At 39.7% G+C, this 15836-nt stretch overlaps 1 protein-coding gene across 8 annotated transcripts in view; it reads left to right on the top strand.

Moving 5' to 3' along the window:
- The first annotated feature begins 441 nt into the window (after positions 1-441).
- Positions 442-15836, top strand: part of QKI (QKI, KH domain containing RNA binding) — a 120661-nt gene continuing 105266 nt past the window's right edge. For 2 of the 8 annotated variants that reach the window (XM_004368786.2, XM_023728558.1), the window contains exon 1: positions 445-1343. In XM_004368786.2, coding sequence (XP_004368843.1) covers positions 1224-1343 — 120 coding nt within the window. In that variant the 5' untranslated portion in view covers positions 445-1223. Of the gene's footprint in view, positions 1344-15836 lie in introns of all 8 variants that reach the window. The other 6 variants (XM_023728560.1, XM_023728559.1, XM_023728572.1 and 3 more) reach the window with 6 other exon arrangements.

Here is a 15836-nt window from a genome sequence, read left to right as displayed (position 1 = left end):
AAAAATAAAAGGACACAAGGCTTTTCCTCAAGCAGGGCATAATCTGTAGGATGGACAGTTATGTAGGCATCCAGCTAATTTTAATAATAACAACCCTTGCTAGACATTGTGTTCCAGTGGGCAGGAGTCTTACTCTCTATCATATAGTAAAAGAATAATAATTCTTGAGAGATTTAATCCATCTCCTTGTATAGAACTTGATTAACTAAAACAGAATTCTCCTACGTTTTATAACAAGTATATTTCCATCGGGGCACTGTCCTAGAGTTTGTGTGTGTGTGTGTGTGTGTGTGTGTGTGTGTGTGTGTGTGTGTGTGTGTGTGTGTGTTTAAAGAGTACTGATTTTAGGTATCTCTGTTATTATTCATTAGCCCTCTGTGGTTTAATCTCTGTTATTCTCTTTGCCTTGAAGCTTCTCTGATCACCACTGACTTAGTGGTGAAATCCACAGTACCCTCTTTGGATCTTTAACTTACATTTGTGGTATATGACACTGCTCATCGCCTTGTCTTTGAAACTGTCATTTCTTAGCTTCTGTGACACCTCTCTTCCCTAGTTTTCCTACCTACCTCCATTTCTTTTTAGTTGGGATTTTCTTTTCCTCTCCCGCTAGATGTTACTTTTCCTAGGATATATTCAGGCCTCCCTTCTCCCCATGCCCTAAGACCTCTCTTCTGTTCCCATAGCTTTAACCACTAAATTTGTGTATCAGACTCAGACTTCTGCTAAACTTGCAGTCTGTCTATTGGTCGTCTCTGGGTATTTCAAAGCACTCTAAATATCAAACAAAGTGCTTCCATTTCAGTCTTATTCAGACAGACTAATCCTTATGACAGTTATTTTACGGAAGCTATCATTTTGAATAACTGACTTCATTTAGGCAGGGAAAAATTAGGTAAAACAACAGGTCTATATCATGGTGGTTAAAAGTGCGGATACTGAAGTTAGTTGTGATAAGATATGTTGTTTGATTGGCATATGTTTGATTTCTCATAGAAATTATTTACGGCTACTGGTCCTGTTAAATCTGGGCTTAATCTAGTGAATGTGACAGTTTTTTATTTCTTTTAGTTTTAACACTTTATCATTGAAATCTTCCCCTGCCCTCTTTTTTTTTTTTTTTTTTTTAAATCTAATCTTTCCTGGGCTAGCAAGAATATTTTTTTGTCTAACACATTTAAAATTTTTTCCTTTTAACAGAAATTAGCAGAGTACGGAAAGACATGTACAATGACACATTAAATGGCAGTACAGAGAAAAGGAGCGCAGAATTGCCTGATGCGGTGGGACCTATTGTTCAGTTACAAGAGAAACTTTATGTGCCTGTAAAAGAATACCCAGATGTAAGTATATTTGGTTGTTTTATTCAGTTTTTTCTGCTTTACATACTTTGGCAAGAGATGTTTCTGCTTGTAAATACTTAAACGTTGTCAGCCGTATTTTTAAAAAAATTTCACGGGAGGGGCTAGGGGTGTGAATAATTGGACATGAATAATTTTAAAAAATTTCTTTCTAAATATGTTTCCATTTGAATGCTGCTGTGTCACTTGTGGAAATGTACATGATAAAGACTTTGTTTAGGATTTCACATTGAGGTTGGGAATTATGGAAGGAATTTTGGCCTGAGTGTCCAGGAGCACCAACTACAACTCCTTGCTCTGTCCTTATTCCGACCTCAGATGAGCCACAGCCTGGGCCACAGCAGCCTTACGTGACATGAGGAGATTGGACTGACAGCTAAGGCCCCTTCCAGTTCTAAACTTTTTATGATAACCACTGTTTGTGATCTCTTATTTTTTATCTTAGTCCACTGTTCAGCTGTTCCCTGTAAGCACTGTGTTGGGAATAGTCTCCTTATCGTATGCCGGTTAATTTCTCAGTAAATCCAGACTCTGGCTGTTGTTACGAAGCTTTGCATGACATGGTTCATTTCTGTGGCTCTGACGCATCTCGAGTGATCTCCCTCTTCCTCACTACACTATGATTGCATTGGCCTTCCTTTAGCTCTTAGAACCAGCTAAGTCTGTTCTCCGTCTTAGGATGTTGAATGTTAGCTGTGCCCTGATCTTACCGGTTGACTTCTTATCGTTAAGATATTAGCTTAAATGTCACTTCAGTGAGGCCTCTTCTGTTTTACCTAAAAGACGTCTGGTTCCTCATTGTTTCACATAAGTCTCTTTTATTTTTCTGCTCTAGCACTTACCTGGTATTTTTTTTGTTTATTTGGTTACTTTTCTATTTTCTCCTAACAAAATGTAAAGTACTTAACAAGAACCTTGTCTTTCTTATTCATTGCTGTCTGCCCCAGTGTGTATAATATTGGCACATAATAGACATTCAGTACCTGATTATTGAATAAATAAAGGAAAAGAGGTGACTGTTTCAGAGGCCTTTTCTGAAGGCAAATGGCTACCATATGTGTCAAAGATATGATATGTACTCTAAGATTCGTTGATTGTTTGGACAGTATATAATCTGAGGATGGAAAATAAATGTCTTAATGGCTAAAAGCTTTAGTATTTCACAAGTTGTATTTCCAATACAATTTTAAAATAATATTGTACTGTATTTTTGGTGAAATTACACACAGCAGAGCAGGTTCCCATCCGACAGCTCCCACACGTAATGCTCCGTGACGGTGGCCACATGCTTCAGTTGTGTCCAGATTCCCATGATTTCTGTTTTAGTTCTTTATTCTCACTGCCTCCTAAACTTCTCGTCTGTGCTGGAGAGTAACTGTTGTCCATTGATCTCATATGAATAATTTTTTTAAAAAGCACAGTTATCAAGGGTGAAATTCTTTACCTTTTGGGCGGTCCTTCTATTTAGTTAAAAGTTGCTGTCGGGATAGTTTTTGTTCAAGGTTTAAATAGTATCTCAAGGCAGTAGTCTCAGGGATTCATCCTGGTCTTAGTGAGTCCAGTAAGTCTGGATTCTTTCAGAATTTGAAGTTACGTTCCACATTTTTCCCCCCCTTTATGTCAGGTTCCATCTGTTGTGACCCTGTGGTATCTGGGTGCTATCCAGTTCTTCTGGTCTCACGGTAGAGGATGCTGTGGTTCATGGAGACAGATAGTTCTGTCCAATACAATTTTTTTTTTTTGTAAGAAGCTTATATATTTATTTTATGAATATTTTTGGTTGCAAATATACAAACAGTTCTGGATAACGTAGGCAAAAAAGGGGAGTGTATTGGATGATTGTTGAGTAGTACAGAGAAGTACAGGAATAGCTAGAGGACAAAATCCTTAGATAAGATGGGAACCAGGGCATCTCTGTGAGCCTCAGCAGCAGGCCTTTGTAGAACCTCCCTGTTGAGAGCATTGCTCATAACATAACTTGGTGTCAATGGTTTCCAGGCTTTGTCTTCAAATTTCAGATTCTTAAGAGAGAGAATGTGTTTTGGGCCAGTCTGCTATGCGTAGGTTACCAAACATAACACTGACAAGATCACTGGGGGCCTTCCCTGATAGTGGGATGATTCCCAGAGATGGGAAGTTACTGCGATTTGGGCAGCTCTCCCAGTTGGTGACTTCTACTCTTTGGTGTTTTCAGTATCCCTTTAAGTATATTAACCTTCTCAGCTACCCGATTAAACCCTAAAGGTCCAGCAGTAGTCATTAATGTAGAATATTCAAGACTTTAAGACCTAGTTAGAGAACATAACCTTGATCTGTCTGGTCCCCTTAAAAAAATTTATGCAGGGAACGGATATTTATACTGCATTATTTATAAGGCATGTATTTCACACAGTATTAAATCAGAGGGAAGGCCTTTTCCGCCTAGATCCAGGGCGTGCCTTTTCCCTGGATCTCCTTTCTTCTTGCACCAGTTGTGACTCATTGCCGTGGTGGGCCATTGTTGCTGACGGATGTATGGGCTTAGCATCGTCGAGATCAGTGGTTCTCAAAATGTGTCCCTGGACCAGCAGTACCCACACCTCCTGAGAACTTAACTGGAAATAAGCCCCACCCCAGACTTAGTGAACTGGAGATTCCAGAGGTGAGGCCCAGCAGTCTGCCTTCTAACAGTCCTTCAGGTGATGCTGGTGCATGCGGAAGTCTGAGGACCATCGCTCTAGATAGGTTTGGATTTTATCCTCAGAACAAACAGGCGAATAGACGATCACATACATGGTTACTGTGCCATCGTCATGGAGCCCAGCAGAGTGGTGAACTAAACACCGTCCCTGCTCTGGGAGCGGGCATTCCAGTGCAGGGATGCAGGCAGACACATGAGTATATACTTTGAGGTGGCAGTCAGTGCGATGAAGAACGATAAAGTGGGGTAAGCAGATAAATGGTGACGTGTGTGAGAGAGAAAGAGAGAGAAACAGGGACAGAGTCTCTTTAAGATGATGGAAATGCAGAGCCATGAAGGAAGTGGCAAGGAAGGAGGTACAGGAACTGTCTGGGGAGAGCGTCCAGGCAGAGTGAAGGGCAAGTGCAGTGGCCCTGACAGACAGCGTGCTTGGGAACGGAGGGGATGCTGGCAAGTGTGTGCTAAGGTGTGAGGTTACAGAGTTGGCAGAGGGGCCCTCCCACGGAGCGCCTGCAGGCCACAGTCGGCACTTTGGAGATGATTCTCAGTGACATGGGAAGCCGTTCTGGTGTTTCTGAGCAGAAGAGTGACCCAGTGTTGGTTGGGTTTTTAATAGATTCATCCTGGCTGCTGTGGAGTACAGGCTGTGGGCAGCGTGGAGTAGGGAGACCAGTCAGGAGGCAGCGCATGGTGACCTGAACAAGGGTTAGGAGTAGTTGGAGAGTTAAGCAATGCTTGCATTCTGCATAGATTTTGAAGTTAGAGCCAATAGGATTCACTGATAGATTGACTATAGGGGGTGGGAGAAAGTCAAGGGTGGCTCAGAGCTTTTTTATCAGTTGAAGTAATGGAACTGCCAGTTATTGAGAGAAAAGACTGAGGGAGGAGTAGGCTGTGGGGAGGGAAATGCAGCAGTTCTGGTTTAGAGGTGCTGAGTCTGAAATGCATGTCAGACATCCATATGTGGAGATGTGAAGCCGCAGTTGGAAATATGAGTTTTGGATACCTCTTTTAGTGCTCAAAAGATAACAAAAGTTTTCAAATTAAAAATTTAGTTATAATTCATAGGAGGAGAGAAATAGATATAAAACAATTTTGGTTCTCCAGGTAATTTTTTTTATACCTTGATTTTGAATTTCTTTTAAAAGAATTTATTGAGCAAAACTGGTATCTCTACATGGTTTTTGAGGTTTTTTTTTCCCTTTTAGGTTATTGATACGTATCAAGTGACTTCTGGCTGGCTTTGTGACTTGTTTTGTGACTTTGGCCAAATTGTCATTTCCGGTCCTCAGTTGCCTCATCTCTCTAATGGTCATAGCACATCTCTCACAGAGTCGTGAGGGTTAAATGAGCTACTTTGTGTAAAGCACTTGGAAAAATGCCTTTAGGCTGCCTGAGTGTTCCTAGGATGGATAGGGGCTTCTGTCCATCTGGTGCGGTGCTGTATTCCTCGTGCCTACGATTTGTTGTTAGTTGTTGTCAAGTCCATTCTGACTCATAGAGACCCCATGTGTTACAGAGTAGAACTGCTTCATAGAGTTTTCTTGGCTGTAATCTTAACAGAAGCAGATGACCAGGACTTTCTTCTGCCAACCTTTAGGTTAGCAGTCTAGCACAGACGGTTTGCACCACCCAGGACTAGTGTCTGGTAAATGGTAGATGCGCAGTCAATGTTTGTTGAGCTAACTCTTTCAAATATTGCTGTATTTTTTTAACCTGTTGTCTCTTGTGTTTGCAAATAGCAGCTTGTTAATAGAAGTCATTGTAGAGTTGGAGGCAGGAATTTGGATTGGGTATATCTAGCTGTGGGACTGATAGGAGAAGAAGACCTAAGATTGTTTGAAATGTGGTAGTGCTGTACTGTGTCTTCAGATGTTTTTGAACCATTTGCTTAATGATGGAGGAATAAGAAGGTAGTAGGAGTGGCCTGGTGGTGCAGTGGTTAAGAGCTCGGCCACTAACCAAAGGGTCAGCAGTTCGAATCCACCAGCCACTCCTTGGAAACCCTATGGGGCAGTTCTGCTCTGTCCTATGAGTCAGAATTGACTTGATAGCAGTGGTTTTTTTTTTTTTTTTGGCTTAGGAGCAGCCTATTGAAAAATATTTATAAAATTCTTATTTTTAATATTTATCTTTTAATAAAGCAAACTTTTATTGTATCTCCACTGTGTTCTAGGCGTATCCTAGAGGTGGATATATAAATGGTAGTTGAGAAAACTATTTGATAAAGTCTGGATAGTGGGTTTTGAGCCAGACAGGCCTGGGTGTTGGATTCTGGCTTCCCCTCTTACTGGCTGTATTTGTCACCAGTTGCCATGGTAACACTCCATAATAAGCCACCCCAAAGCATGGCCTTTCAGACAGCAGGCATTTATTTCTGTGCTGGTGGATCTGTATGAGGTCTCAGCTTCTGCCGATGGAGACTGAGCCAAGGCTGCTCCGCTGGCTACGTGTTGAGTCCAGATCTTCTCTGTTTATGTTCTTTCTGGGACCTGGGCCGAAGCGGCAACAGCTGCTTCGGACATGCTGTTCTCATGGCAGATCGCTGGAGTGCTGGAGCCGTGTCGCAGAAGCATGTCACGCTTTCGCTCTTGTCCTGTTCGCTAACATTCCATTAGCCCTGCCATTCTCAACAGTGGACAGTTTTGCCCACTTGGGACATTTGGCAATGTCTGGGGATATTTCTGGTTGTCAGAACTGGGGTGGGGGGTGAGTACTATGGGCATTTAGTATGCAGAGACCAGGGGTGCTGCTAAATGTCCTACAGTACACAGGACAACCCCTTCCAAACAAAAAGAATTACCTAGCCCAAACTGTCCTAGCGCCCCGTTGAGAAAGCCTGCCTTAGCCATGTCAAGTCTCACATCCACAGTGAGAAGAGAACTGGAATGAGTGTTTGCTGAAAAGTAATGGAGACTAGCACATTGTTTTCAGCAAATGTTAACTTCCTAGAATCTGTTTCTTTGTCTTTAAAATTATAATGTCCACCTCATAGGACTATTGGAGAAATAAAGATAACAAATGGATGGTGCCTGATGTAGCAGATGCTCGGTAAATGGTAGCTTATGGTTCTTGTGATCATGGAGGAGGAAACCAAAACCTGTTTTGAAAGGAGCCTGCGCTCTGGTATGAAAGATAAGAGATGCCGCATTAAGTCATTTAGAATTATTGGTGTCATGTTTTCATAAAATGATAGACATGAATAAAGATTAAACTTACTTTAGGCCATCAAATGGGTGACTTGGCTGGTTAAGTTATTAGGACTTATTTGAGTCCATGGAGATCTTATAAGTGGTATATGAATGGAGTTGACTCTGGTACAGTTTAAGATGTGTGTTTTCAAATGAGTCGGTCGTAATTCTGTTACTAATTTTGCCTAGTTATCAATTTGTGGTTTGAGAAACTTGTAGGACCTACCATAGTGGTAGATGGCAGCTCCGCTCTGGGCAGGGCCTAGCTGTTAGGGACGTTAGTCGTCGTGCATGTACAGGAACAGATTAGATTGCTCAGCTGTCTGTCTGCTTGGGACATGATGTGATGATGAAACCGCAGTGAGACTTTTTCAAGGATTTTATATGAAGATAATTCTGACTTTGTAATGTTTTTAAACTGGGTTTTAATTTTGAATAACAACCTTGAAAGGAATCTGTTGGGTCCAGGCTGTCATGTTAACACGTTTCATCAAAGGTTTGTAAGATGGAAGAATGCCTTTTGAAAATTTTTTTCCAGCTTGTGGGATCCCACTCTGGCAACTGTAATTGATAACATAGATTTATAATGCTACCCACAGTACAGTCTGTGCTGTCTCCTACTAACCTGTATTAATGGTGGAGTGTGAGCTGTAAGTTCTCTTTATCAGTTTAATTTTCCCGAGTTTGCAGATAAAATTAGGCTAGTCGTCGCTTCAGAGTTAGAGGTTTGTTGGGTGGGTTCTTCCGTGTCTCAAGGTTGTCGTCTGCAGATGGCCTGCTGAGCTGGCATTTGTTCTGGATGGGTTAGGAGAAGACAGAGTGTCTCTGTCAGTCAGTGCAGTTACCTTCCCTTAGACCTTGATTTAGTTGGCGGTTGTGGCTTGCTTACTATGTTGGAGGAATTAGTAAAGCGTCTTCAAGTGTCTTCATGTAAACTACTTTATCAGTTTTTGTCTTCTGAATGAGAAATGGACCTTAAATCAAAATTTAATGATCTACACAGTCTCTTTTTTTCAGTACCCAGGTTAAGCTGTGATTTTTGCCTGGGTATAAACTTAACTATGGTTGAAAATACAATGTTTTTAAAAGTGAGATCTATATAACTCTCTTCTCGGGTAGTTTATACAGGAAGCTAGTTAGAGATAGGTTGTTAATTTTAATAAGTTTGCATATATATATGTATATAGTGTGGAGTTGTGAAATAGTTCAGGTTATGTATTTACCTGTGAAGAGTTTAATTAGCAGATGATTTGGTAATACTTAGCATATTTTTGAATTTTAAGTGAGGAAAACTGTTACTGTTGACTTAGAAGTACAAGCAGATCAATCTCGTGAAAGTCAGTTTCATGCTCTTTGTTTTTTTGTTCTTGGTTTTGAAATTTCCTTTTTATTTACTCTGCAAGGATGTATGAGGGCTTGCTGTGTACCAAATATTAAATAGGCTTCTTACGGTTTGGATACACTGAATTCCTTAGGATGTAAATAGATATTAATCCAAAAAAGATTCCAAGACAATCTGAAAGCAATACGCTTATTTAGCGTATTTATTTAGCTCAGGTTTTTTCAAAGTTTAACAACTTTTTAAAATAATAAAACTTTTCAGAGTCTAAAAAATGTGAATGCTTTCTGTGTAAATCATGTATTTTAGTATTTAAAAGGAGCTAGTGTTCAGAACACCAAATTCAAAGGTGGAGTTCGTTTTTAGGGAAGAATTATTTCTTATAAGCAAATGTTTCCCAGGCTCAATTGAGATAGAAAGTTTTCTCGATGATTCACCTTACTCACAGTTTGTTAGGATCTGCTCTGTTGAAATTATGGTTACAGAGGACTTATGGGTCAGTTGTATACTGAATCACAGAAGTCCAGCCTCCATATCCCTGAGATTCTCACTGAAATAAACAAAAGGAGTAGAATATAAAAATGGGGACATTAACCTCCTTTTCTAAGGGAAGAACATCCTGTTGCCATTGAATTGATTCTGACTCATGGAGACCCCATGTGTATCAAAGTAGAACTGTGCTCCGCAGGGTTTTTGGTAGCTGATTTTTCAGAAGTAGATCACTAGGCCTTTCTTTTGAGGTGCCTCTGTGTGGACTTGAACTTCTAACCTTCCGGTTAGCAGTCGAGCTCTTAACTGTTTGCACCACCCAGGGGCGTCTTTTCTAGGGAAAGGTGCTGTCCTTGTTGCAGAAACCTTAAGATGTTTCTGGTAGACAGTAAAAGTAAGCAGGAGGTGCTGTTCTGCTCTCGGCCTGTCTGAGAGAGCAGTATTCCTTGGAACTGAATGAAGCAGTTAGGAACAGAATCTTCCCAGTCCTAATCCTCTTCATGCTCCCCCCACCCATTGGCAAATGGAATCGTCATGAAGCAGCATCAAGGGTCATACCGCTTGAACTTGACCACCTACCTTAGTGACCTGAATTTGTTTTGTGAGTGAATGGACTTATTTATGCCTTCTTTTCATTTGATTTTATTTGAGCAGAGAACCACTTTAGTTTTTAACAAAACCTTTCTTAACTGTACCATAAGAACATTGAAATTGAAATAGCTTTTCAACAAGTAGCCTTAGCACTAAATTTAGTAAATTATTTCATTGGGAAGACATGTTCTGTGTCTTAATAAGCCCAGCCCCTTGGAACAAAATGGTTCATAAATTGGGGACTTGCTGAAATCTAGTTTTGACTGTCATAGGAAACTGCTTTTCCCACATCCAAGATCATCTTCATCAATAGACTGCCTGCCTGTCATGAATGTAGTCATTTGCATGCTTCATATTAGTAGGATAACTTCTTTTGTTATTATTTGGTACAGAATCGATTAAGCTTAAGAATGTATGTTGCATTCTTTGGGGTTGTAGGACAGTGATTGTTTTGATGAGTTTTCTTGCCTTTTTATTTATAAGATTATTATTTATAAGATAAGTGGTATAAATTTGCCATTTTAAGGACAGATTAAAACAAGTAAAAACAAAATTTGAAAAGTAATTAGAAACACGAAGGCGAAAACAGAAAATCTGAATATAAAACAGCAAAATTTTCATATCATTCTTTTATTTCAGAAATGTATGTGGCCTGTGCTAGGCAACTGGGAATGGTAGCTGGACACAGGAATATGAAAAGACTTAATCCTTGCTCTCATGGTGCTAGTTACAGGAGTAACCCAGGGATGTGACAGTAAGAGCCTGCTGAACTAAGATAATGGCAGTTGAAATGAGGAGGAGACAGATGAAGCAAATACTTAAATAATGAATGCCATTAATAAGATTTCTTGATCTATTACATGTATGGGCTAAGAATGAGTCTAGGTGAATGGTGGTACCATTTGTTGGGAATAGAAAATACAGAAGTAGGAGAAGGTTTTGTAATTCAATATTATAGAAGAACCAACAGTAAGAGATGGTAAGCATACTATCTTAGCAGAATGTAATCATTAAAAGCCAGTGTAAGCTGAGGTGTTCCTACTAATGTAGGAACATTACACCAGGCAGTATAAACAACAGTTTTCAGAAGATCAAAAATGACTAGAATTTGTGCCAGAAAAAGCAGGTCACTTTGAAGAGCCAAATGAATACTCTGGGACAGTGTATGAGGCTTATATTTATACAGTGAAACTTAAGAAATCAACTTAGTCACCTTCGAAGAGCCTTAGACGGGCTTCCTTGTCTGCCTGTCATCAGAACTACCCATTTTAGCTCCCAGGTAACTCTGTCAGCACAGTCTAGATTCAGATGATCATGTTGTTCTCTGTCTCACTTTCTTAAAGTTATACATATTTGCCCTGGAGAATTACGCTGATGAAGTAATATCACATAACTGTTTCCATTCTTGCAAAAGATTCACTTAAGGTAAAAAGGATGCATGTGATGCTTGTTAAAGCAATGATGCAGTCATTAAAAGACATGAAAATATCGAGAAGGGAAGATGTGGTTCTCTAAAAGTAGTATAGTAATGAGAGGTTTTGGGATATAGGTGAGAAAGAAATTATAAAAACACAATTGGATCCATTATGAAGGTAAGCTTGAATCTGAAGAGAGTTTTATGAATTTTGTGCTAAACATTTTGAATGACTAAGAAAATTGAGAAACCTAAACATGGGTTTCCAGTGTGACCAGGATGTGTTTAAGACCTTGGGAAGAGAGGGGGTATATTGTGCTGGTGAGTGCCTGAACTCCCCGTTCAACCTGGGTGTTCTGGGATTTGGACACGTAATGTAACCTCTCACTTTCTAAATGAGATGATACTGGTAAGCCTTACCTGACAGTGTTGTTGTGGAGGTTAAATGATAACGTGCATGTGAAGTGCCTAGCGTAGAAGCCAGCTCAGACTTGAACACGTAGTAGAACGTACTTTAGCCTAATTAACATCTCAGAAATGTTAAATGACAGCTTGGCACTCACGATACTTTCACATTGAATGGAATGTGAAACCAGTCATTGCTTTCTGTCAATGACATCACTGCTTTGACATTTGGAATTTATCTGACGATATCAGTCAGGCTTACCTTTGGAGAAATATTGGAATTGTGTAAGAGTTCCTGTGCTGTCGGAAAACTTAGTATTTAGTGATGGAATTTCTCACTGCGACAGTGAAAAGATGACAATAAGATTTCTGTGAACACTTTTAAACAGTGTTATCCAGCGGTTTGAGTAAATAGTATTTTTTTCTCTGTGCTGTATATGGTGTGAGGCACTGTGGATTCAAAAAAGAAGAGAACAGGAGCTGGTTCCTGCCTTCAGAAAATGGCAAGAGATGTGCAGCTCATCACAGACATCGTGGTGAGAGCTGTCCGAGGTGGCCACAGGCGCTCAGAGCCCAGCAGTGAGGGGAAAGCACCTGTCTCCAGGGGTCAGAAACACAAACGCAGACTGGGCGACGGTGTCTGGGGCTCCATATTGTGGGGTGAGGAGGAATTCGACGTGTCTGGTGGGAAGTTGTCACAGGGGAGAAAAACTAAAAGTACGTGCTATCTTTAGGCAACAGCAGATTGCTTATGTGGCTGCAACACATACAAGTAACCTAGAGTAACAGCAAAAATAAAGGCTTGAAAAGCAAGTTGGGTTCTTTTAAAGGGCCTTGTTTGTAAAGGGCCTTCTTCGCTGTTACAAATATTGTCATTAAAACCCTTGTTGGCCTTCGTGTTTTGTTTTAAATTGGTTAAAAGAATTTATTTTTCCGTTATTTGGAGCCCTGGTAGTGCAGTGGTTAAAGTGCTCGGCTGCTAACCAAAAGATGGGTGATTTGAACCTACCAGCTGCTCTGCGGAAGGTGTAGCAGTCTGCTTCCGTGAAGATTCCAGCCTTGGAAACCTTACTGGGCAGTTTTGCTCTGTCCTGCAGAGTCTCTGAGTCGAAATCGACTCACCGACAGTGGGTTTTCGTTTTCGGTTTTCAGTTGTTATTTAGCTCCTACAGGTGCAGTCATCTGTCTTATTCCCGAGTTTGTTCTGAATAGTTCCAGTTAGGTCTCTACGTAGAGGATGGAGAGCTGCCGTAAGTTGTTGCTGGGTGCTGTTGGGACGACAGGATATCCAAGTTCATGTGCCACAGAATTCTTAGTTTGGTTATAATTGGTTGCTAATTTTTCTCCTAGCTGCTGATGATAATGCTTTTTGTTACATAACCTTGCTGTTACGGCACCAGCAAAAGATGTTTATAATGGTTAGTGTCTGAAAGTCTTTGCCAAATGGTTTCTATGATTGCTACATGGTCTACACCAGCTATTTCTCCAGGAGACCTCTTGGCTGTTTACCTAGAATTAACATAAAGGTACAAAAGAGATAAGACATTTGCCTCCTCAAAGAGTGCAAGACGTTTTGGTATGTTCATTCGCTTTTTTTAATTGGAAAACATAGTTGTACTGCTGACTAATCATGCCTCTTCTCGCATGGTACATACTTGCATGAGATAGGCTCTCTAGTGTCAAGGTGGCCCATTGTTTGTCTTCTGCTTAGTGAAGGACTTAATTGACAAGTACACATATACATATGTGTATGTTTTGTACCTACTGTGTGGCAGTTCTGCTCTGTCCTATAGGGTCACTATGAGTCGGAATCCACTTGATGGCAGTGGGTTTGTTTGTTTTTTGGTTATGTAACTTAGCATGATTTAATGATACAGTGTAAGGTTTGTAAGATATCTAACTAAAACTGCCTTAGAAATTCTATATACAGCATTTAAAAGCAAAATTATCAATCTTTTGTGCAAACCAATCCAAAGAAGTGCGTGTTCTTTTTAAAATTGTCTTTCCAAAATTTTAAGCAGAGATTACTCTAAAGTGTTTCAGTGGAATGTTTTTGGAAATTCAGTTTTTTTCTTAGTTATCAGTTTTGATAATCTGTCACAAGAGGTTTTATATTCAATTGTAGAATTCTTAAAAGGTTAGTGGAAAGGTTTGCCATATTATTTTACATTTCGTCGTTGAGAGAAATCTGTCATTTCTGTTTAAAATGAAGTGAGCATCAACAAATAGCATTAGACATGGGTTGTTGTTAAACTTCTTTAGAAATTAACATGCCACTTGGCAGAATTATAATTGATGAGCTACAGAGGAGGTCTGTACTTAAACTGTAGTGTTAATGAAATTTTTCCCCTCTTTTTCTTTTCCTTTCTTTTGGCCTTTAGAGTTGCACTTAGCCCAGGCTGTTTGAAATGATTTTCTTTGAAAGAGTTGTGACATTGTTTTAATTGAATGAAGCTGCAGAACTGGCATGATAAATCAACACAGAATGAATTTTAATGCAAAGCAAACGGTATTAACTTGGAAATTGGTTGCAGTAGACAGAACAGCTGCTGTGATTAATTTTTTTTCATTCTACGCTCACAGCATTTTGAGAAGGATGACCTTGATAGTTTCGATTGTGTTGGAATCTCAGTGGTGTGCACTTTAACCACTTGAGCTGTTGTTTGTTGGTGCTTAGCACCGTGGAGATTGGTTCATTTTTAAGGTCAGAAAATTTTGTATCAGAGATACAATGTTTTGGTTTTGACTGGCTTAAAAACTTTTTTTCTGTAGTAATAATAATTGTGTGGATTTATTAGGTGTACTGGAAAGCCTTTTTCTATATAATCTTGATGCTGTGGTTCCTGCAAAGGAGTTTTAATATGTGGAAAGGATTAAAAAAAAAAAAAAAATCAGTTGCTGTTGAGTGGATTCTCACAGCAACTTCATCTGTCACAGCAGACTTGTGCTCTGGGTTTTCAGCGGTTGATTTTTTTGAAAGTAGGTTGCCAGGCCTTTATTCCAAGACACTTCTGGGTGGACTCAAACCTCCAACCTTTCAGTTAGCAGCTGAATGCATTAACTGTTCGCACCACTCAGGGACCCTGTGAAAAGGATAGATTGCGCCTGAAAGAACATCTTGTGTGTCATGAAGTGTTTGCCAGTCAGCTTTACAAAGGACACAGATCAAAAATAGTTTAACATATTACATTAGAAAAACAATCAATGTAATCCATTACATAAATAAAAGAAAAGACAAGAACCACATGATCTTATCAGTCCATGCAGAAAAGGCATTTGACAAGGTCCAACACCCATTCATGATAAAAACTCTCAACAAAATGGGAATAGAAGGGAAATTCCTCAATATAATTAAGGGCATTTATACAAAGCCAACAACCAGCATCATCATAAATGGAGAGACTTTGAAAGCATTCCCCTTGAGAACGGGAATCAGACAAGGATGCCCTTTATCACCGCTCTTATTCAACATTGTGCTGGAAGTCCTAGCCAGAGCAATTAGAAGAAGAAATAAAGGGCATCCAAATTGGTAGGGAAGAAGTCAAAGTATCTCTGTTTGCAGATGATATGATCTTATACACAGAAAACCCCAAATAATCCACAAGAAAAGTACTGGAACTAATAGAAGATTTCAGCAAAGTTTCAGGATACAAGATAAACATACAAAAATCAGTTGGATTCCTTTACACCAACAGAGAACCTCAAAGACGAAATCACCAAATCAGTGCCATTTACAGTAGCCCCCAAGACGATAAAATACTTAGGAATAAATCTAATCAGAGACGTAAAACATCTGAAGAACACAAGACACTACTGCAAGAAACAAAAGAGACCTGCATCAGTGGAAGAACATACCTTGTTCATGGATAGGAAGACTCAACATTGTGAAAATGTCAATTCTATCCAAAGTGGTCTACAGATACAATGCAATCCCGATCCAGATTCCATCGGCATTTTTTAATGAGACGGAGAAGTGAATCACCAACTTCATATGGAAGGAGAAGAGGCCCCGAATAAGTAAAGCATTACTCAAGAAGACCAAAGTGGGAGGCCTCATACTACCTGATTTTAGAACCTATTATACCACTACAGTAGTCAAAACAGCCTGATACTGGTACAACAGATATATAGACCAATGGAACAGAATTGAGAATCCAGACATAAATTCATCCACCTGTGAGCAGCTGATACAAAGGCCCAAAATCTGTTAATTGGGGAAAAGACAGTCTCTTTAACAAATGGTGCTGTGGCATAACTGGATATCCATCTGCAAAAAACTGAAACAAGACCCATACCTCACACCCGGCACAAAAACTAACTCAAAATGGATCAAAGACTTAAATATAAAATCAAAAACAATAAAGAT

Source organism: Trichechus manatus, unplaced genomic scaffold (assembly GCF_000243295.1).
Source record: "Trichechus manatus latirostris isolate Lorelei unplaced genomic scaffold, TriManLat1.0 scaffold00002, whole genome shotgun sequence".
NCBI classification, from domain to species: Eukaryota; Metazoa; Chordata; class Mammalia; order Sirenia; family Trichechidae; genus Trichechus; species Trichechus manatus.
The sequence above is the reverse complement of the archived record's forward strand: the minus strand, read 5'-3'. Positions and strand labels throughout refer to the sequence as shown.